The sequence below is a fragment of the Natator depressus genome, chromosome 11, assembly GCF_965152275.1.
Source record: "Natator depressus isolate rNatDep1 chromosome 11, rNatDep2.hap1, whole genome shotgun sequence".
Taxonomy (NCBI): Eukaryota; Metazoa; Chordata; order Testudines; family Cheloniidae; genus Natator; species Natator depressus.
Genome location: NC_134244.1, coordinates 55,216,772 through 55,240,236, shown reverse-complemented (window position 1 = coordinate 55,240,236; position 23,465 = coordinate 55,216,772). Strand labels below are relative to the sequence as shown.

The 23,465-nt window shown below is 40.6% G+C and overlaps 1 protein-coding gene across 3 annotated transcripts in view; it reads right to left on the bottom strand.

Annotated features, from left to right (window-relative positions):
• The window catches only part of SLC39A10 (solute carrier family 39 member 10), a 78,118-nt gene that overhangs the window by 29,838 nt on the left and 24,815 nt on the right, over nucleotides 1-23,465 (bottom strand). For all 3 annotated transcript variants that reach the window (XM_074967799.1, XM_074967798.1, XM_074967797.1), the window contains exons 3-8: nucleotides 22,371-22,578; nucleotides 14,468-14,637; nucleotides 13,009-13,227; nucleotides 10,462-10,585; nucleotides 8,636-9,004; nucleotides 2,741-2,821 (exon numbers count right to left, since the gene is read on the bottom strand). In XM_074967799.1, the coding sequence (XP_074823900.1) occupies nucleotides 2,741-2,821; nucleotides 8,636-9,004; nucleotides 10,462-10,585; nucleotides 13,009-13,227; nucleotides 14,468-14,637; nucleotides 22,371-22,578 (1,171 nt within the window). The remainder of the gene's footprint in view (nucleotides 1-2,740; nucleotides 2,822-8,635; nucleotides 9,005-10,461; nucleotides 10,586-13,008; nucleotides 13,228-14,467; nucleotides 14,638-22,370; nucleotides 22,579-23,465) is intronic.

Below are 23,465 nucleotides of genomic sequence, written 5' to 3'. Positions count from 1 at the left end.
GCCTGTAGTGTAAACTTGGCCTTAACGTATTCAAGTAATGGTCGTAAATAACATGAGTGGAATGGTTCAGTATTATTCTTTAAAGGTAGGTCAAAAGTACTTGTTAATTTTTAACCCACCTTTTTAACTGTGTATATAGAAGTCTCCTCTCTCATACAGTGAGCACCAACAGAAGCAACATATATTGACTGCAACTCTCTCAGCTTGCCTGAAACCAATTGTGAGTGATCCGTTAAAACTCAGTATAGGTCCTTTGCCCGCCACCTCCATCAGAGCTGGGGCTCTAAGAGGAGGCTACCTACAGCAGTGGTTTTCAAACTGCAGGTCGCGACCCACTACTGGGTCACGGAATGCAAGACACTGGGTCACCGTGGCTCTGGTCAGCCATTAAAAGTCCCAGTCGGTGATCCTGCCTGACTAAGGCAGGCTAGTCCTTACCTGTTTTGACACCGCACTGTGCCCCGGAAGCAGTCAGCAGCAGGTCTGGCTCCTAGGCAGAGGGGCCCACAGGATTCCGCGTGCTGCCCCAAGCACTGGTTCCGCACTCCCATTTGCCAGGAACTAATTTCTACCAGCTTAGGTTAAAAAATTCCCCAAGGCACAAATCCTTTGTCCTTGGACAGTACGCTGCCACCACCAAGTGATTTCGACAAAGAATCAGGGAAAGGACCACTTGGAATTCCTATTCCCACAAAATATCCTCCCAAGTCCTACACCCCCTTCCTGGGAAGGCTTGAGAATAACATACCAACCAAAAAGGTAAACCAGATTCTTTAAAAAAACAGAACTTTATAATAAAGAACAAAAGTAAAAGAAGCACCTCTGTAAAATCAGGATGGAAGGTAACTTACAGGGTAATCAGATTCAAAACACAGAGGATTCCCCTCTAGGCAAAACTTTAAAGTTACAAAAAACAGGGATAAACCTCCCTCTTAGCACCGGGAAAATTCACAAGTTGAAAACAAAAGGTAATCTAACGCACCCTGCCTTATTTACTTACTCTTTTTGCAATACTGAGACTCACTTTAGGATGGTTTACAGGAGAAGGAGTTTTCTGACCTAGTGCTTCTCTGCTTCCCAAGAGAACACAAAAACAAAAGCACAAACAAAGCCTCCCCCCCCAGATTTGAAAGTATCTTCTTTCCCCATTGGTCCTTTTGGTCAGGTGCCAACCAGGTTATTTGAGCTTCTTAACCCCTTACAAGTAAGGAGGAATTCTAGGCTACCCTTAGCTGTATGGTTATGACAAGGTGCTAAATTAAATTCCATTATCCTGTACAAATTCCAACTCCAATAACATACATTCCAATTCCTTAAATTCTCCAGCAGTTTCACTTCTTGTCCTAAACTGTTGTGTGTAGCATTGCTGTCCAATACTAAAAACTTCTGCATTACCCCATCTGTAATCTCCTACCTGCCTCAGAGAGATGGTGGCAGGCTAAATCTGTTTTACTTCTATCGTGGTTTTCATCCAAAGATCTCTAAAAGCTTTACAAGTATTTTGTGGCTTTACTGCTCTCTTGGAGGAGCACAAACAAGCCCCTAGCTAGGTCCTCTCTGGGTAATAACAGACATTAGCGGGACACGTCACTCATTATATATGCTTGTTTGAAACACTAGAAGTGACCTCTACTACAAAAGTATGGTGTATTGGAGAAAGCAAGAACAGAGAGTAAAGACAAAAGGATAATTTTAAAGAGAGAAAACTTGCCAACATTCTTTTAATTCCTGGTATGATCATTTTATTCTTTCCCCCAGTCTTAAAAATCTCTAGAAGTGAAACCAGGGCCTCAGAAAACAGTGTCTCAAAAGGTCTTCCAGTTACAAAACTTCTAGGGGATGGAGAAGACTGCAAGTGGCAGAACTGTAATTCAGCAGGGGAAAATAGTCAAGGAGAAGTGGACTGTAACATATCACTACCCACACTGAGCTGTGAAAAAATATCTGTAAAATGGCGATGATAACGCTAGCCTTAAAGAATAACTGCTTTAAAAATTCTATCCTAGTGCCAATGGATTTCAGATGCACATACCTGCCTGGAACTCCTAATTTTCAAGGAAGCAAAATATTCTCCCATATACTCAGTCTACTATGAATTGTATGGATCCTGATAATCCATACCGACTCCCCAACATAGCACATGCCAAAACAGCAGTTCAGCAGCAAGATGGCTGCAGTTTAAAAAGTCATGTTCATAAAACTTTCCTTTTTGCCTATGCAATTTTTTTCTCTAGTATCACCATATGCAATGTGATGCAGCACACCTCTTCTATTTGCAGGACCCCGTATCAAACAGGCTTGACTGGCTGTGGATACAGTAAGCCTCCTTATGACTCCTAGCTGAATGAAATTCACAGATGCCTATCCCTGACAGAACAATACATTCACAAGTACATGACCAACCAACAACGTACTCAAATGTATTCAGTAAGAACATTCTAACAACATGCGTTCTGAAAGTTTCACATACAGAATGGAACGTATACTGATGACGCTAGATTCCTACTAAAATACACGTTAATGTTCTGATTATACACACTGAATAATGGCATATTATAATCATATTCTCTATGTGAGTTTCTTCTGGTGTAAATGGTCATCCTAATGGTTTTCACATTGCATTTTGTTTACCCTCATTACTATTGTGATAACCTGTGGATATATTTTTCATATAGTACCTTTTCATTCAATGTCAAAGAGACCAAAAACATCTACATTTGAAGTTTACAGAATTAATTACCTAATTCATGGGGAAGCTCATGACAAAACACTGCTACAGATGTACTAATTCCTCCTGTCAGTCCGGCACTAAAAGCTGCTCCTGGAAAAATAAGATGCAAATAATGGCATTTTAATTTTATTGGCTACGTTAAACATCAATAGATAGGTAATGTACAGAGTTCCCTTTTCAGAGATTCTAATATTTTTCAGCCTACATGTGACTATTATTTTAAATATTTGTTCTTAGTAGTGTGTATCCAGTGTGTGTAAAAGGTGTGTGCAAAAGCATTGTAGCTTACTGGATTGGCATTATGCTGCATGCCATGCTGCTCAGTTCATCTGAAAAAACAGATCTTTAGGAAAAGGTATGGACTTGAGAACAAACTGGAAAGAGGCAAAGGGTTTATATTCTCATGAAACGTACTGCACCAGTTTTACATTTTAAAGAATGTGAAAAGCACACAAAGGTGATAACAGTGGGTGAAAGGGACAACCCAGTTATCTGTTCTTCCTTTCCACACAGGAAGTTCATAATAATATTTAATCCATGAGCTATTGCTTGCTTTACTACTTTTTCCCCTGGATACCAAACAACAACAATATTAATTTAGGTTATGTGTGTACAATACAAACATTACAACTCCACAGTTAGAGTGCTGCAACCAAGCCACTGTAGAGTAGACACTTGTTACAGCAACAGAAAGGTTTTTTCCATCACTATAGTAAATCCACTCCCTTGAGAGGTGGCTGCAGGAAGAATTCTTCCATCAACTGAGCTGCATCTAAAATGAGAGTTAGGTCAACTACATTACATCGGGAAAATTTTTGTGCCCTATCTTGGACAATATGGCTAGTGTAGCTCAGGTCTTATTTTGGGAGGAGGTTGGAGATAAGAAAGGAGACTTCTCCAGATTTTGGCCCCTACACTTTGATATTGGCAGTAACAGCTGTTAATGAGGGGCTAAAGGTCACCTATTAACGCACCTCTCCTTGCTCTTATTAAAAAAACAAACAAGCAAAAAAAAAAACCACCACCCTTTGGCAGCAAACACCTAACTGCAGATCCTGTGCTCGGAAGCAGAGGGACTTAGTGAGTACTGCATTCAGTCTGTCTATTCTCCATGAAGGTTGTGATCAGGCCAGGTGAGACAAGTCTGTGTTGGTGGCTTTGAACAGACAGAGTGTTTGAAGTCTGAGTACCTAATTCCTCCCTATTAACAAGGGTTGAGCCATGAGGTTTAATATAAATCACTTGCCAGGCAAACTCCTGAGCAAGCATACAGAAATGGAAAATAGGAGAGTTTCGGAGGGAGCGTAGCTCCTACTGTTTAGGTCTGGCTCTACATCAGGTAGCAGATATAGACAATGGATGGAACAACTGTTGTGATCTGCTTTGATGTGCATGTTTTCCTTTCTTCTGAAAGACAAGATTTGTTCCCATACTGGACTAGAAAATACATGGTCCGGTAGTGCAAGTTTTAACACTGCACATCAGAGGGGAAAAAAAGACTGCTCGGGCAACCACATTTGGAATTTGTGGTCAGATATGCCACAAGGGAAAGGATCAGTGATAAGACAACTGGAGAGAATAGAAACCAGAGCAGACTGGCAATTTGGAACCTGCAGGGGGTGGGGGCGAGTCATACAACCCAGCCAGAAGCATCAAATTGTTATCAGTTATTCGGCGAGTCAACTATCAGAGAATGTAGCTCTGGATGAATGGAAAAGAAAGCTACAGGAGATGTACCTGGTGATTTTTCTTGCAGTATGAAGCAAGTACTATCAGAGACTGTTCAGCCACCTTAAGGCAAACAATTGTCATCAGCAACTCCATATTAAGAAGAGCAGACAGAGAATTTACCAAGGGACCCAAGGACAAAAAAGAATGGTGTGCTGTCTCCAGGGAATGAAAATATGAAATGCAACCACAAAATTGGATGGGATTATGAAGTCATCCAGAAAATCTCCACTGCTGATGTTACACATTGACTTGGCACCACACAGAACTACCCAAATCAGTGGTTCTCAACCTTTCCAGACTACAGTACCCCTTTCAGAAGTCTGATTTGTATTGTGTACCCGCAACTGTCACCGCACTTAAACTGCTTGCTTACAAAATCAGACATAAAAATACACAAGTTTCATAGCACCCTATTACTGAAAAATTGCTTACTTTCTCACTTTTACTATATAATTATAAAATAAATCAATTGGAATATAAATATTGTACTTACACTTCAGCATATAGTATATAGAGTAGTATACATCAAGTCATTATCTGTATGAAATTTTAGTTTGTATTGACTTTGCCACTGCTTCTTACGCAGACTGTTGTAAAACTAGGCAAATGTCTAGATGAGTTGATGTACCCCCGGAAGACCTCTGCGTATCCCGAGGGGTACACGTATCCATGGTTGAGAACCACTGCTCCAAATTATAGAAGAATTCAGGGCCCTTGGGTGGGAGCTGAAGGCCAAGAGTACTTTAGCTAAAAGACAACCCTATTACAGCAAAGGAGCAAGGACAGAAATTACAAACAAAAAAGCACTCTAGAACTAATGGAAAAAGGGGGGGGTGGGGGGAACGGATAGCGATTGATGTAAATTAGAAGTTAAGAAGTGCAGAAAATGTATAAGAGACTAGTGTAGACGCGATAAATCGATCCCTGATCGCTCTGCTGTCGACTCCTGTACTCCACCGCGGCGAGAGGCGGAAGCGGAGTCGATGGGGGAATGGCAGCAGTCGACCCTGCGCCGTGAGGATGCAAGGTAAGTCGACCTAAGATACGTTGACGTCAGCTACGCTATTCTTGTAGCTGAAGTTGTATATCTTAGGTTGATGTCCCCCACCCCAAAGTGTAGACCAGGCCTAAGAAGACCAGGGAAAAGTCCTTAGCTGCCAGAGCTAGACAATAAGGAATTGTTAAAGTATATTAGGAAATTCTAGCAACGGTGAATGCCCATTACTCAATGGAAATGGTAAACTTGTGAATAATGAAGCAGGAGAGGCAGAAGCAATTAATAAATAAGTCTGTTCCATATTTGGAAAGAAGCAGAATGATGTTCTTATATCACAGGAGGATGATTAAGTACTTTCCAGTCCAACAATAACTGAGGACAATCCCAGGCAAAATAATGGAAATGATATGGGATTCAGTTGATAAAGTATTAGAGAATAGGAATATAAGTAATGTCAGTAAATAAGATTTTACGGAAAATAGGTCTTGTCCAACAAACAACTTCATTCTTGGATGAGATTACTAGTTTGCTTGATATAGGTAACTGCATAGACGTAATATACTTTGACTTTTGTAAGGTATTTGACTTAGTAACACACAACATTCTGATTAACAAACAGAACTATACAATACCAAGAGAGCACACATTAAAGGGATTAAGAACTCACTAACTGACAGATCTCAAAAACAGTTTTCAATGAGGAATTATTGAACGGGGGTGTTTCTGGTGAGGTTTTGCCAGGATGAGTACTATGTATGAATATGTTAAATCAACATTTTCATCAATGATCCGGAAGTAAATAGAAAATCACTGCTGACTAACACAGACTGGCAGAATGGTAAACGATGACTATGTATAAAAGGGGGAGTAGTGAGCAGGATGTGGTTTGCAGCTCTGTATATGGCAGTGGTCAGACTGATGCTCGAATACCACATGCAGGTCTGGTGTCCACATTTTCAAAAAAAGGATGATGAAAAATTGGAAAGGGGACAGATAAGAACCACACAAATGATCTGAGGCCTGGAAAAAATGCCTAACAGTGAGAGACTTAAAACAGCAATCTGTTTAGCTTATCCATTAGAAGATTTTGAAGTAGTTGATTAGTGTATTAATACCATCACAGGGAGAAAAAACAGGTACTAAAGAGTTCTCTAATCTAGCAAAGAAAGGCATAACAAGAACCAATGGCTGGAAGCTGAAGCCAGACAAATTCAAATTAGAAATCAGTCACAGGTTTTTAAAATAGTGAGGATGATTAAACACTGAACAGAGGAAGTGGTGTATTTTCCATCTCTTTATGTCTTCAATTGAAGATTGGCTAAACGTATTTTCCAGAAAGAAAGCCTAACAAGTTATTGGGCTCAATATAGGGGTAACTGGGTGCAATTTAAATGGTCTGTGATATACAGAGTGTCAGATTATACAATCTCTTCCGTCTTTAAACTCTATGACTCTATTGATCTCTCATCTCTCCAGGAGCACAATGAACACATCAGCAAAGAATACGGCTTTTTGGGTCTAACTGCAGGATATGTTTTTCAGGGTTTAGTTGCCAGCCCCAACTGCAGCACTTTTTGAAGTGATTATCTGAGAGCCATATGAGTAGCTTGGTTCACTCCTCATCTAGTGGGCAAATATGTTCCCCAACCCACTCCAAAGCCCACTTAGTCAGAATCTATTGCACTACAATGCCACCTAGTGTTAAGAAAACCAGCCCAGCAATCATCTCTAATAAGCTGTACTTTGGATAGTACTTTCCCTCATTTTTATTCCCATGTGAAATATTCAGAACAGTGCACTTTCTACTTCCAAAGACACTGGTAAGCTCTGGGTGAATCTGGATGGAAGATGCTATAACAGAACCCAAAATGCCACAAAAGCTGCTTACTTCTGTTCCAGTTTCTCTCTAGAGGCTTGTCTACACTACAAAATTAGGTCGATTTAAGTTAGGTCAACCTATAGCCACCACAGCAATTAATTCAGCTGTTGATGTCCACACTACCCTTCTTCTGCTGGTGGTGCGCGTTCTCTCCAGAAGTGCTTACATGGACTGAAGTGGAGCATTGTGGGGTACTGATAGCCAGAGTGTGGGCACTGACATCCAAAGGGGGCTTACAGCTAGAGCCCCACCCCAGGGCTGATAGAGATGTGAGCCTAGCATGGGGCTCAATTTCACAGCAGAGAGCCTACCAGCAATGAAACTGACATTCTTGTCAGTTTTACAGCTGCTATTATTTAACATATCCACTCCAGCCCTGGCTGTCAATGTGACACCAGGCTCACAGCTGGTACCCCACCCCCATAGCAGGAGCAGGAGACAAAACATGAAACAATAGCAGCCGTGAAACTGACAAGAACATCAATTTCACTGCTGGTAGGCTTCCCGCTGTGAAACTGAGCCCTGTGCAGGGCTCACAGCTTGAGCTGTCAGCTCCCGGGCAGGGGGGGATTCCAGCTGTGAGCCCGGCACCTGGCTAACAGCTTGGGCTGTCAGCACCGGGGGTCAGAGGTATTTAGCTGTGAGCCCAGCACCCACCTGACAGCTCAGGCTGTCAGCTTCAGGGCGGGTGGGGGGGGGAGAGCACGTGGACCCAGCTATCAGCCTCACATGGGGCTGACAGCTAACAATGAAGTAAGTAACAAAGTGTCTACACGGACACAGAGTTGCCCTAACTACATCGATGTAAGTGCTATGCCTCTCACAGAGGTGGAGTTATTAAGTCAATGTAATGGGCAACTTACGTCATTGGGAATATCACTGTAGTGTAGAAACTAACAAGAGTCCTCTGTTTTTTAATTTGGGGTATACATTTAATTTGAGCCTTTTAAAGTTGAGGTGTTTTAAAGTTTCCATGCAGCTTGCAGGCATTTCACTTTTATGACTGTACCTTCTAACTGCCATTTAGCTAGATTCCTCATTTTTGAGTAGTTCCCCTTTCTGAAATTAGCATAGACAAGGCTTATACCACAGCTGCTGGCATTTTTAAACACCAAGGTACTTAGACCTGCTCTGCGCAAGATTAAACAAAATGCTAGTGGCCACCTGGAGCCTCATCTGTACTAATCCTCCTGATATTACTGTTACCCATAGAGCTTCACCAGTGGGAAATTTTACCAAAATTACCTATGACAGGTACAGCCATAGAGAATATACTCAACACCTTGTATTTACTTACCTATTGCTAAACCATCGCTAAAATTGTGGATGCCATCTCCCATAATTACCATCCAAGCTATATTAGCAATCCCAGTATCTTTCAGGTCCTTTCCAGAATGGCAGTGACCATGAGAATGATGGGAATGTTTGTGATGCCAGTGATGGTTATGTTTCCTAGCTATTTTATCCTCTCCATGGTTGTCATCATATTCTGTATCATGAAGATCATGGTCGTGAACAGAGTGAGAGACATCATTGTGAGAATAGTGTATGTTGTTTCCATCTTCGACAGACAGAAAATTTTTAGGAGGGGATTCCAGCTGGCCATCTAGATCAGTTAGTTCAGTTTCATTAAGTCGATCTTCAGATACAACTGAGTCATCTGCACCTGTATTAAAGCCAGAGAAAGAGACACGGCGCATTAATTCTTTAGTAAGAAACCACCAGCAAGCATGCCATTGCATATTAATGTTTTCAGATATTCAACTGCTTTGCTAAAACAGAAGAAGAAAACAGAAAAGCCTACTAAACATGCCAACACTTCCCAAGCTAAAGATCACTGTTTCCACATGCAGCTGGAGTAACAAAATTCTCTTTTGTTGCATTATTTACTGTGGAATGTTTGCAGGTCATGCAGAAATTTCAAATGCAATGCAACTGCTCTGTACAACAAGTCATCTGCAGTACACAGAGCCACTTTCAGCCTGACCTAGCTTGTACCTGATAATTTGCTACTGACATAATTAGACAAAGCTCATGTTTTAGCAGAGCTAAAAAGCAGAAAAAAAATATGTCAAGAATAGAGTAATAAAAATCTCTCACAGGCCAAAGACTGAGGCCAAAGTACACTGAAAACTTAACCTGGTTACTTCTGTATGCATGCGCACACACAGGTCATCCAACCAGCACTGGAGTGCAGCAACCTCTGTGTCTGAACATGGCAGCTTTTTAAAGTTATAAGAAAGGTGCAGTACAAATATGCGCTTGTTTCACAATGTAGTACATCAGTGTGACTAGTTTTATAGGCGTGCCTATACTTGGAAGCCCCAACTTTTTACTTGGAAGCCCCAACAACAACAAAGAACAAGGAAAAAAGTGAATTAAACGCTGGGAAGTATTTAGCATGTTCCAGGTGCAATAAGTTTGCTGGTGTCAGCTCAGGTCGAAGTGATAAAATGATCTAGCTGGGGGGAGGGGGAAGGGTGTCTCAGGAATGATAAACAGATAAACATAATAAGGGTTATTTCACACTGGCCAAGACGACAACCCATTATTTCAAAATCAAAGTTAAGCAACTCTTAAAAGTTCTTTGACATTTTCTTAATTCAGTTTATGCAGACAGATAAAATTACTGGACAAACCGTTTGACACATTATTTTGAGACTATTTCAAGAGACGGACCTTAATCTAAGTGGAATGATCCTTACTGCTATGGCAATTCAAAAAGCTGTAGGCTCTACAGTTAAACAAAATAATGGTTTTGTTTTTATTATGAGGTGGTGGGGGAGATTTACTGGATGGTTTCAAACCCATTTGTCTAAATCAGCATTCTGCCAATTAAGTGAAAATTTTTTTTTTCTTAGAAGCCAAATTCCCATTTTCTATTAAAAGAAAGGAAAGCCATCTAACACAGCAAGGCTCTCACAGCAGAGTGTTTAAGTGCTTCTATAACTACAGTTGGGGCTTGCAGTCTTATATGAGGACAGTTGATTAGGTAATGCCAGTCTTATTAACACAGATTTACAGAGAGGGAGTGCTAACATACAAAACCATAGGTTACATGCCATGACTCTCTTTGCTCGGAGTCTTAAATGGCAGGGACAAATTGTCAACATTCATGTCTACCTGCCAGGGGTTTGAGCTGAAGCCAGTCAGCATTTGGCCTACTATTCAGTTTGTGTTCTGAAAGCTTCCTTCCAATTGGTGATTCTTCAGTCTTCTGTTTTTTCTTGCACCACTTCTGTTTAGACTGAAACAGACAACTGTCAGTGCCTAGTTTGTAGCAAAACTGAAAGGAAAGGAAGGTTCACCGTAGTTTTGTCATACATATTACTTTAATATTCAGTAAGATTATCTTTGGATATGGTTCTCAAAACTACAGAATTTCAGATATTCAAGAAGATCATCACTGCTACAGATTATGGGAATTTTCAGCGATAGACCACAGATCTACATAATCAAATAATGTATAATTTCCTAAATTAGCACCATTCATACACAGAATACATCATCAATGCCAGTTGTATTAGCCAAGAGACACTTCCCATACAGAACTGTTAGATTCATTTAATTTGTTCACGTTTTAAATTTGCATTTAATGAAGAAAATTTGTTCCCTTCCTGTTTGGTGTGCTTTATGACCAATACTACAGGCTAGGACCACAGGTTTTCCACACCAGTTTGGAGGATTTAATTAATTAATCTTAGTGGAAGATGTATGTAAATCCATGCACCCTATATTGACACCCTACATGCAATTTTAAATAATCTTTGTACAAAATACACCTTGTGAAGTATCACTTGAAAACTAATAACTTGCTGGTCAATATCATATTGAAATGTCGGTTGCAACATTATATGTAAAGTTGTGAACATAACATGAAATTGTGATGGAAATGTGTTTACCAGACAAGTCTGGGGAGGGCGTAAACCTGTTTCTCAAAGACAAAAGACAAGCTGATGCCTCTAACCAGGTGTCAAAAGTTTACAGACAATCACCTATTCTTTGGCAAGGAAGGGGAGCAGGAACAGATCAATCAGCATTTTAGAAGACAACATGGAACCTCTTTCACCACAAGACTCCATGTCTCCGCCCCTACAGCAGACAGGAACTTGATCCATTTCAAAGGGTTACTGAACTACAAAAGTGAAGGGCAAAAACACCCCAAGCATTCTCTCTTTCTATCCCTCTCTCACTCTTTCATTTCAGAAGACAAAGAAACCAGCCCTTTGGACTTTGAGAGCAGATCCTGACTTGAGAATCTGGTAAGCTATGCTGCTGGGAACATGTGGTAAGAATTTTATTTTGAACCAAGTCTAGTTTGTTAAGTTTCAGTTGCTAAGAAGTGTTTTATCTTTATTTCTCTTGTAACCATTTCTGACCTCAATGCCTTATACCTGTACTCACTTAAAAATCTATATCTTTACAGTTAAATAAACCTGTTTTATTCTTTAATCAAAACGAATTCAGCATTGTGTTTAAACTGAATTGTTTGGTAACTCCAATTAAAGCAGCAAACTTTTACACTGACCCCTTATAGGGGCAATGGACCTCTAATATCTGTCCAGGAAAGAACTGGGCAGTGCAGAATACATGTTTTGGGGGAAAATCCAGGACTCGGAGTGTGTTGGGATTACCCTGGAGGTAGTAATCAAGGCTGCTGGAAGCCAGTGTGGCTGGTGTGTAGCTGACAGGCTGCTGGGGTCACAATTGCTGGACCAGGGCTGTAGCTATACACAGACACACTGTTTGTGAGAGGCTCATGTTGGGAGCTACAGACACGAAGAATTGTGAGGAACCCAAGGTTGCAGGGCAGGTGGTGGCACAACCCCTTCAGTATATTCCACTTTCATCCCCTTCTGCCATATTTTCTCAGAAATGCCCTTCATGTGAAAAAGTATGATGAGAGGAAACCAAATCCTTTTTAGATGAAGAGAGTTATAGAAAGAGTGCTACTCAAGTTTTAAATTTAAGGTCTGTAATTCTTTATATTTTCTTACGGAGAGAAATTCCTAATGATTCAGAGGCCTTGTAAATGGACTCATAATTTTGTACACCACCATCTTATGGTCAGGCAAGTCACTACCATATGAAATGAATACACTCTACAAGGAGTACAGCTCCCTCAGCTGAATGTGCCAGTAATATCTCTTCTTAAAATAAGACAGCCTGTCACTTAAGTTAGCCTATTTACCTAGGTACATATCTGGCCCCTATTACTATAGTATCCGAATGTTCCATATATTTCAGTTCACATTTTCGCAAGCAGATCACCAGCTACTGGAACAACGTGCGGTGATCCTTACTTGCTTAAGAACTCCTCAGTCATCATCTTGGCTAGTTGCTAGTCTACTATGACTGTTACGTGCAGGAGACAATTCAAGATATCCACATCTTGTGGACGAGAACAGAGTCATTTACAGCTTGAAAAGCAACCCCTTATAGTAAAGGGCCCAGTCAAGTTTTTCACACACTACTAACCAGAATGAAAATAGGTGAGTAACAGCTAATAGTTTTTACAAAACTTTCAAACTGCACCATGCAGAGTACTTTTCAAGTAGAGTGTTTAAGAATTTATCTTCCTAAGAAAATCTTTGGGTTTTTTATAGGATGCAATTTTCCCAAGTATTATCTTAAATGATGACATACAGAATGAGAAAACGTGGCACATACCTTTTGTTTGTTGTAGTGCTTAAACATTCTTATACAGTGTTCAATGATGAACAAAAGATAAATGCCTGCAAGAGCTACGAGCCCTTTCAATACTGCATCGTATTTTTCCAGAAACCTTTCAGTTCCTGTTCCATGCCCATGGGAATGTCCATGAGAATGCCTGTTTTCGTGAATATGACCGCGGTCCTCGTGGTGACTGTGGTTATGGCCTCCTTGCGACTATTAGGAAAGGAAAAAAAAGCCACAACGTGAATTTTCAATTTCAGCAAACTGGAGTGACTTCAGGTCCATATGACATGTGATGTTGTGCTGCCAAAAAACAAACAAACAAAACAAAAAAAAAAAACCAAAAACCCCCCCCCCAACACCTACCAAAAACCCATTAAAAAAAAAATAAAGTCTCTTTCCTTCAAAAAAGGTCCATCAAATATTATAACTGTTTCACTGAAAGACCTGCCTTCAATGGCTATCAATAGAAACATTCCTCCAGAGAGGTTTCAACAGGGCAGTTAGATGGACAGACTTCAGCTCCTTTGTACCACTCAGGTGTGAAGGAAACTAACTGCAAATGAGAATCTGGCCCTGCTCATTAACTAAGCTAAAAATAACCAGTTAACATACAAAAGTCGATTATCCTTACAGTTCCTGCATTGTTAGTAGCAAGAACAACAATCCAACAACTTTAGCTCTAACCCAAAACACACTTCCAAACTCTGTCACCACATACATCCCTAGAACATGTATATCATGGATTATGCAAAATAAACAATAAGTAAACTTTATAGTCTAGGGCAAAAGAATTATGCCCAAGGAACCCAAGGAAGTTCATAGAATACATTCTCTCCATTTTCTCCCTTCAAATAAATGTCAATGTACTGCAACTCATTAAAACCCCATCTTCCTTGGATTTAAGAGACATTTCCTGGTAATACTCCTGCGGAGTTAGGTTTTCTACAATATATAAACCCAAACAAAAGAAGGAAGGATGGGGCACAGTTTATAACAAAAAAGATCCAAAACCAGGCTTACATCCTTGTTACTAAAAGCACACACACACACACACACACACAAATATTCAGTTGGGAACTGGTAGCTTGTGACCCTCCCTCAGGGGTTTTCAAATCAGAATCTTCCTGAAGTACCTTTCCAAAATTTCTGAGAACAGAAGTTTCAAGAAACGAAAATAGGAGCTCTACAACATTTACCACATGTATTGAAAAATTCAGCACACTCTTGATACTTCAGTAGTTTTAACACTCCCATGTTTTTTAAGAAACACACAGAGGTCAAATTAACTTAAAGAAACGCTGCTTTAAAATTTCCTTTACGGTCCCAATCTACAGCTCAGTCAATGAACATAACAAATAATCAATGCTTTAACTGTTGATATTCATGTTGAATAGTCCTCTGGGAATTTTAAAACCTGAAGTCCCTGGTGTGGGAGTGGAATGGTACTTACATGTGGCAACAGATGGAGTAGAGCATCTCCACTCAGTGTTCCAACGGCCAGAGCAACCAGGAAGGTTAGAAGGAATTTGAAGCACCCTTGGTTAATGATGGGTATCAAGATCACGCCTAGCAAGGAGAGCAGGCTAATGACAGTGATAGAAATGATACCACAAAGCCAGGCTGTAGGAGGGAAAAAAATTAATACAGAATGGTTTATCAACAGAACATGAAGAAAACTCCTATAAGTGATGAATGACATTCTATTAACTGATAGGAAGGTGACCTGTCAACCTAAATTGTGCCTTTATAAACATCCAAAATAATTATAATTAAGCATCTATCAGTATTTCTCATTACAAACTCAAGTTTTCAGGGCTTTTACAATTAATCTATTAAAACCTTTTAAACAATGTTTGCACTTCTCTGAGGAAGTTTCAGGGCCAAATTCTATTCTCACCCCAAGCACTGCTGAATTATTTGGGACTTACATTGGTGCAAGAAAGCAGAGTTTAGCCTCTGATTTGTTTAGCAAGCAGCTAATACTTTATGTGGGCTAGAAATTTTTTGCATTTACAAGAGTAGTGAGAATTTGATAATCTACTTGTATTGAAATATTTTAACATGGAAAGAAATAAAATCTTGTATTTATTCACTTTATCTTTAGTTACACAGGTAAACAGTGTTCAAAGGTTTATTTCAACAATAAAACATGTTAGAGAGCATGAAGGAAGCAAATGAGCTAGGAGAGGCACTAGACTTCAGTTATTCTTCCTAATGCAGAGTTGCAAAAGCTTGGTTCTGTAGTCCATTAATTAAACTTATAAAAACACAGGGGAGCAGAAAGATAGCCTCATTTCTTTTAGCTTACTGTGTTTTATGGACATTTCCTACCTGCCATTAATTTTAACAAGATTTTTATGGAATAGAGAGACTTCTCCTTTGCCAGGTGAGGGTTGCTAGTCTTAGGTACATGATCCTTATAAGACATGCTATTTTTATACATACATTTTCAGCTATGAAAAAGAAACAAGGCTCAGCCTTTGATGGAGAAAATTTAGATGTTAACACGAATCCCACCCCCCAAAATTAAAACTGTTTGCCAGCAATAAAGATGGGAGGAAAGCTTCAAGATCACGGGTTCTCAAACTGGGGATCGGGACCTCTCAGGGGGTCGCGAGGTTATTACATGGGGGGTTGCGAGGGGTCAACCTTGACCCCAAACCCTGCTTTGCCTCCAGCATTTATAATGGTGTTAAATATATAAAAAAGTGTTTTTAAATTTATAAGGGGGGTTGCACTCAGAGACTTGCTATGTGAAAGGGGTCAAGAGTAAAAAAGTTTGAGAGCCACTGTTCAAGATGTACATAAGACAAAAGTACTGAAAAAAATAAAAATAAAAAAAAGAAAGAAAATGGGGTCATTAAATTGTTGAAATGGAAATTTGCTTTTAAGGGAATTATACCCTTTGACTCCCTAACCCCTCTCCTCACCTGTAGGTTAAAAAAGATCTATCCCCAGAATTAGTGACAGATTGACAGAATCAGAAGGGTACCCAGAAGTCACCTACTACAGGATAGGCCCAACAAAGAAAGTAACAGAACACCAGTAGCCGTCACCTTCAGCCCCCAACTAAAACCTCTCCAGCGCAGCATCAAGGATCTACAACCTATCCTGAAGGACGATTCCTCACTCTCACAGACCTTGGGAGACAGGCCAGTCCTCGCTTACAGACAGCCCCCCAACATGAAGCAAATACTCACCAGCAACTACACACCACACAACAAAAACACTAACCCAGGAATCAATCCCTGCAACAAACCCAGCTGTCAACTCTGTCTGCATATCTATTCAAGGGACACCATCTGCATCAGCCACACCATTAAGGGCTCGTTCACCTGCACATCTACCAATGTGATATATGCCATCATATATATATAAAACCAGACAGTCTCTACGCAAAAGAATAAATGGACACAAATCAGACATCAAGAATTGTAACATCCAAAAACGAGTAGGAGAGCACTTCAATCTCCCTGGACACTCAACAACAAGACTTAAAAGTGGCAATTCTTCAACAAAAAAAAAGTCAAAAACAGACTCCAATGAGAAACTGCACAACTGGAATTAATTTGCAAACTGGACACCATCAAATTAGGCCTGAATATAGACTGGAAGCGGAAATGGCCGACGTCCACCTGGATTGCATTGGCCTCGTTAGCACGACAAAAGTAATTTTCCCACTCTTGATATTCATCCCTTCTTGTCAACTGTTGAGAACAGGCCACTTCCACCTTAACTGAATTGGCCTCATTAGCACTGACCCACCACTTAGTAAGGCAACTCCCATCTTTTCATGTGCTGTATGTGCGTGTGTGTGTGTGTCATATATATATATATATATAGACACACACACACACACACACACACACACACACACACACACATTATGTTGGATCATATTAAAGAAGCTCTGTATTAAAATCACAAATGAGTTTGATTCCCCATAGTTTAAATTCCAGGGTACTACTAATTAAGAGGTCTCTTGGTTTTTGGTACTGTTTCTCTCCCTCTGTGTGTGAAACCTGCAAGCTGCTAATTGCGTTAGTACATTCTAAGACAGAGTCTGTTCTCAAAGCAATTCATACAGAGAGAGACTCAAAGCAATACTCTGTAACAACAGAAACAGCACCCAGAGACTCCCCGCCCTTTTGTTGTATTAACAATTGTGATTAAAATAGAGATAGAGGATGTATGTGGATGGATGCTTGGTGTGGGTAATAACTGAATGATCAGGGAGGTGCCAGCCTAAGAATCCAGTATCCATGGGCTGAAGAAGGCGTCAAGTGGAAATAACCAGAGGACCCCCGGAGGGCAGACTGGAATCCACCCAACAGCCTCAAGAATGGGAGAACCAAAGAACAAGATAACATCTAGCAGCACGGAGCCGTCAGGAATGTGCTATCTGCTGATTGATTCAGCAACAGCATGATGAAGCAATTCCCATAGATTGGCATAGGAAGAAATTCCTATAAAAACAGACTCTAGAAAGTGAGAACTTTGGGGTCTCATTCTGCAAACCAACTTCCAGGAGCATCAGACGAGCATCTGAAAAGGCCCTGCTCCCTCCTCATGTCCAGGCCACTTAGCCAGTGGCTTGGCATGAGCAACTCTAAGGCTGGCAACTAAGATAACAACCTTGCAGAACCTGTGTGTGTGTGTGTGTGTATGAATGAATGTGTGAATAAATATGAAATTGAATGGAATGTTATAGCTATAACTGCTTACTATCATTCTTTCTGTATTCACAATAAATGTGGTATTTTGCCTTTTCCCCTTTAATAAGATCCTGCTGGTTTTTATTTTATTGGTATAACACACACACACACACACACACACACACACTGCTTACTGTATTTTTTACTCCATGCATCTGAAGTGGGTTTTAGCCCACAAAAGCTTATGCCCAAATAAATTTGTTAGTCTGTAAGGTACCACAAGGACTCCTCATTGTTTTTGCTGATACAGACTAACATGGCTATCACTCTGAAACCTGATACATTTTTGTTCCACTTTGTTCAAACTGAGAGGAATCCCAGCCCCTCCTAAATTAATCTTTTAACTAAAAGCATACCACACCTGATTACATTTTAGGGAGGGAACAAAGATGGAAAGACGGGACTAGGAATATGGGGACAGAAGGAAATGTTCTGCCCCGTGTCTGGAGGCTGTGATATTGCCTCTGGCCACTAGGCCGCGCTGCCCTGAACGCAAGGACCACTGTAGTTGACTCTGGCCACTGGGCCACCCAACCTTGAGAGGAGAGCGGCCATATTGACTTTTTCACTTAGTCCTCACCACCACAAGACAAAAGGCTGGTTGTAAGGACATGACCTCGGGGAAGTAATTACCCCGCCCCACCCCAAGAGGGGACGGGGCACACTTGTCCCTCCACCTGTCCCTATAGTACAGTCCATTGAAGTTTTTAATGCTCAGTTAACTAAAAAACCCTCTGAAATCAACCCTAATGAGGACCATTCACTGTAACTTAAAAATAGCATAGTAAGGACTTGTCTATACATTCTTTTCAGATATTTGGCTAAACAGTTTAAAAAAACAACAGTGTATCCCTGCATACTGGGCACATATTTGTATCACTTTCAGAATGTTTATATCAGTTTAGCTAAATGTAATTATGACAGGGATTTATTTCAGTACAAAACCTATTACTCTTTACCTACAGAATAAAGTTATCCCTAAGTACTGAAGATTTCTTATTTTGTGCTTTATGTATTTATTCATAAAGGTACCAGCCACCATACCATCTGGTAAAACTTAACTCTAATTAGTGGGATAACATAAATGGATTTACTACAGATAAAGAACATACATCTTTATCTAATCAAGCTGCCCTGCCTCAAGGCCAAACAGTTTTACAAACAAGGAGTTTGTTTTCAGACAACCCCAAACCAGCAATTCACAGGCCATTACATTCAACTGGCAAATGTTTTATTTATACTTAAGATATCAGATGCCATAAGAAGTGCTAAATGTCTGCAATGAGCTTCACTTATTTTGCAAATTAGGTCACTCAAAACGGGAAAGGTCTTCAAACTTAGTTATTCATCAGCTCCCTCTCTCATTATTGAAATAGAAAATACTTTCAAAAAGAAGCGCTCATCTGTGGAAGCTTTCTAATTAGCTTGGCTCAAAGCATGTATAAGATGACAGTTTTCTACACTGTTTCAACATTGTAATTGGTAGAAAATGCTTAGCGGCCTTTTCACAAACCCTCTTGAGAATTAAGCTAGGGTCAACTCTGACTAAAATGAGCCTACCCTGTGAAACAATCTACTACCACACCCACCGTATAGCATTTGGTTTACAGCAATCTTTGAACCAAGTTAATGAGGTAGTAGCTGTGTCACTATGGGAGATTTATATAGAACAAGTAAATGTTTCTTAATGATGCTGCAGTCATTAAAAATAATGACTAGAAGGGCACTCTTCCCAACAATTAACAACATCTATCAGGACATAATTAATACAAGCCTGATTTTTTCTACCATGCTAATAAGCACCTGCAAACTACTAACCAATATTCACTACTTGTAACTGTGACAAAGTGGGAATAATCTGTAACACTTTTAAGAATCCTACACGTGCCTCTGTTTCCCTCTGCATTGCTACGATGTGGGTGCAAAAGTGTTAACACTGCCCCTAGAACAGCACAGAAGACAGTAAGTGTGTTGATGTCACCTTGCTGTCTGGGTGGAATGAAGAGGGTCATTAAAGAACTCAAACCAACCCAAATCAACAGAGTCCAGCATGACAAAGGAAAGCCCCAAAGGACTGAACAATGAACACCTAAAAAGAAGAAACCCCAGCAGGTGGGATATACAAACTGAGTTGGAGAACAAGGCATGAGGTGACTGGAAAAGGGCAGCCCTTTTGGAGGAACTCAGAGGCACAGACCTGAGGAGACAAAGGGAGACAGAGGGAGCGAGCCAGAAATGGAGTCCTTTACAGGTTGGCTGCGTCACCATGGCACTGGGCTGGCCAGGATGGACTACAGCTTAACTTTTGCCTCTCTGTGCTAACCTAAGGACTTTCAGATTCTGTGGCCAGGTGACTAATAAAATGGCTACCTTGTTCTGGAAAGGTGACCTGTGTAGTTGCAAATACTGAGGGGTACAATACAAAACCTCCCACAGGATTATGGCTTGGCTGGATTTGCTGCAGAGAGCCATAGAGTGGCTGGTGCCAAAGGCCCAGTCTTGGAGGCCCTGGGCCTGCCCCGTGGAACCTGTGTGGGTCCTTTGGGTCAGGCCTGCTAGAAGGTTGCTCCCAAGAGACTGGTTACCAGCTGGGACATAGACCCAGTATTGCCAACTTCAAGAGATTGAAAATCATGAGTTGGACCCCCAAAAATCAAGAGATTGGCCCAAAGATCATGACATTTGTTTTTTTAGGTCAGTCTATTGATTTTTGAGCTCCCCTTGCCCATCCCCAGGGTGTGTGCACGTGACAATTAGCGTTGCCCACTCCCCATGTACTGTATAAGGTGATTTTGGCCCCTGCTGCAGGAGCTCTCACCCCCACATTTGTCTCCTGCCAGCAAATAATTCTGTCCCACAGATCCCATCAGTTCTGTCCCCACCCAACCCCCCCCAGTTCAGTCCCCCAGCCCCTATCACCACCCCATCGGTTCAGCCTCCCTACCCTAGCGACTCACCACCCGCAGTTCACCCTCCCAGCACTTACCCATCTGCTCAGAATCTATCATCAATACAGCCTCCCCTGCCGTAGTACAGCCTTCCCGGCCTCACCTCTACTTCTTAGGGTCCTTCATCTTCCCCAAGCCTGGGAAGGCTGCAGTGGGGTCTCCTCTCTCACTTCCCAGGCTGGTAGGGGAGAAGTCGCCGGGGGCTTGACAGCAGGAGCCTGGCCCCACCACCCCATGCTCACTGAGAAAGCCCTGGAAACTGACAGCAGGAACCGTTGCCATGCCCAGGGTGGCTGACAGTATTTCTAAGTAAAATTAAGCCTCATTCTCAAATGTTAGGATTTAATTCTGACATCTGAGATGTGAAAACACACTCCTGAGCGCAGCAAGTTGAGGCGCTGTAAAGCGCCACTGGAAACAGCGCTCCCAGCGCTGGGAGCTACGCCCCCCATTGAGGTGGTTTTCTCTCCCAGCACTGCGCCGCGACCGCACAAGGCACGTTAAAACACTCCTGCGGCAGCGCTTTAGCATTGCCAGTGTAGACTAGCTCTTAATTTTACACAGAAATTGCGACTCTCGTGATCAATTTGCGAGATCTGGCATGTCTGTAGCCCAGGCCCTGTGACTCTGACAATATCTTTATTTTCAAAGCAAAACAATTTTCCCCAAGTTTTTTTAAATAATAATTATGCCTACTAGAGACACTACAGTTCCATTAGACTACATGGATAATGGCCACAGTAAGCCCTAATTAAAAATACAATCCTTGTCAGGATATCAAAACAGATTACTTTTAAAACCCATGAGAAAAAGGCTATTTAGCTTAACTTCAAAAAAAGGGAAGAAAAGCCTATATTTTTTTTCCCCCTCAAGATAAAATGAAGAATTAAAAAAAATGCCGCTGAGGAATCTCATTGGGGAATTCTCTAACATGTATTACAAAAACAGCAGCAGTGAAATTAAAGGAAAAATTTTATTTTGATACTGTGAAATTATATTAAATCACAGAAGTATAAACTGTAACCAGAAACCCTCAATTAAATTCTCCTATCTTGCTGCACCAAAATTGTTGATTTTGCAAAATAAGATCAACGCTAGAACTGAAGTGGAAGGAGAGGTTAATTTCCTTGTACAGTACCTGAAGTTCTTTGAGATGTGTGTCCCTATGCGCGCACCACATCAGGGTGTGACTGCGCCTGTACGCTACTGATCAGAGATTTTCCCATCAGCAGTGTCCACCGGACCACACGTGTCCTAGGTACCCTCGTGCCCCGATATGAGAGTATATTGGGGAGGTGGGGGGGCTCAACAGTTTATCATGGCAGCAAGAGAACACAGCTGCACTCCAGCCACATTTCCTCTCAACTGCTACTTCCCCTAAGTCTGAAAGTGTATTTATCTCAATTTTCATTTACAAAACAAGATCAGTTAACAAGTTTCAACCATTCTTTTACTGTGAAATCTACCTTAAGTCTTATGAATCAATATTCAAATAAAATGAAACACTACTAATAATTTAAAAAACCCACTGAATTCCCGATGTACGGATTTGTCTTTTTTCTGAGTTTGTATAGCACTTAGCACAACGGGGTCCTGGTCCATGACCAGGGCTCGTAGGCACTACGATAATACAAATAAAATAAATAACAGAGACAAAACATTCTTTAACAGCCTATGAAGACTATCTTACCTGATGCACCTATTTTATCCTTATTTGTAGCTGCTTCACTTTTATCTTTCTTCAAGTCTTCAACCAGCAAATCATCATAATGCTCAATACAAAGTCTTCTGTCAATCTGATACAGCAATGCTGGGCACAGGTACGTAAACAAGTCAGGAGATATTGGAGAGTTGGTTCCAAGACCATAGTACCGCAGTAGCTGAGTGACATTTAAACACTGAAAGCAATTTATGCAACAAATTAAACATGTAATAGTGATTTCACTGAAGAATATATGCAGCTGTAGAAAATTAAAGAGTTTGTCTGCTGCTTAGAAATTCATTCTGAAGGTTTGCACAGAAAAGGGAGAAATGTTGACCAATAACTTGTCACCTTTGAAACACGGGTGTACACTAAACCAGGAAAAATAATAAAATAAAAAAAGAGGCTGTGAAACTATATATAATATACAGCCTCCAGTGTTCAGTAGTACTTAATGTCACTGCCAATAAATGTCATATTTTTCAATTACATGGGAAGATTAATGAAAAACAGCAGTACAAACAATGCCTGCCATGGGGAAGAGAGGATAACCCTGAAATAAGAATCCCATCATTTCTCAACTCCCTGCTGCACGTGTTTGGTGTTTTCACTTTAAATGTAATCCTAAAATTGATTATACAGTCCAATATATTGCATTGTTCTGTTTAGTACTTTAAATCAATAAAACACACTATCCTTTTTTTGAAAGTTAAGGGACAAAGATTAACATTGAGGATTAAATGGGAATGGAAGAGATAATAGCCTTTAGAGAGAGGTAAAGAAGCAAAAATGAAAATGGGTAGAAGTATGAAGAGACAACTATACAGTACATAATATAGAAGCTAGACTTTTATTTAGTGACACATCTACTTCACTTCATCATCATAGTTTATGACCATAAAGATTGAAGTTGGGGACACGTAGAGGAGAGAGAGATTTTTTCAACATCAAAAAGGTCTTTGAAAATCATTAAAGATGCAAGAGATTCAGGAAGACGTGCAAAACTGTAAAATGATACTTATGAAATCTGTGTAAGAAAAAATAATTCTAAATATATGAAGTGCAATATACTTAGCATTTAGG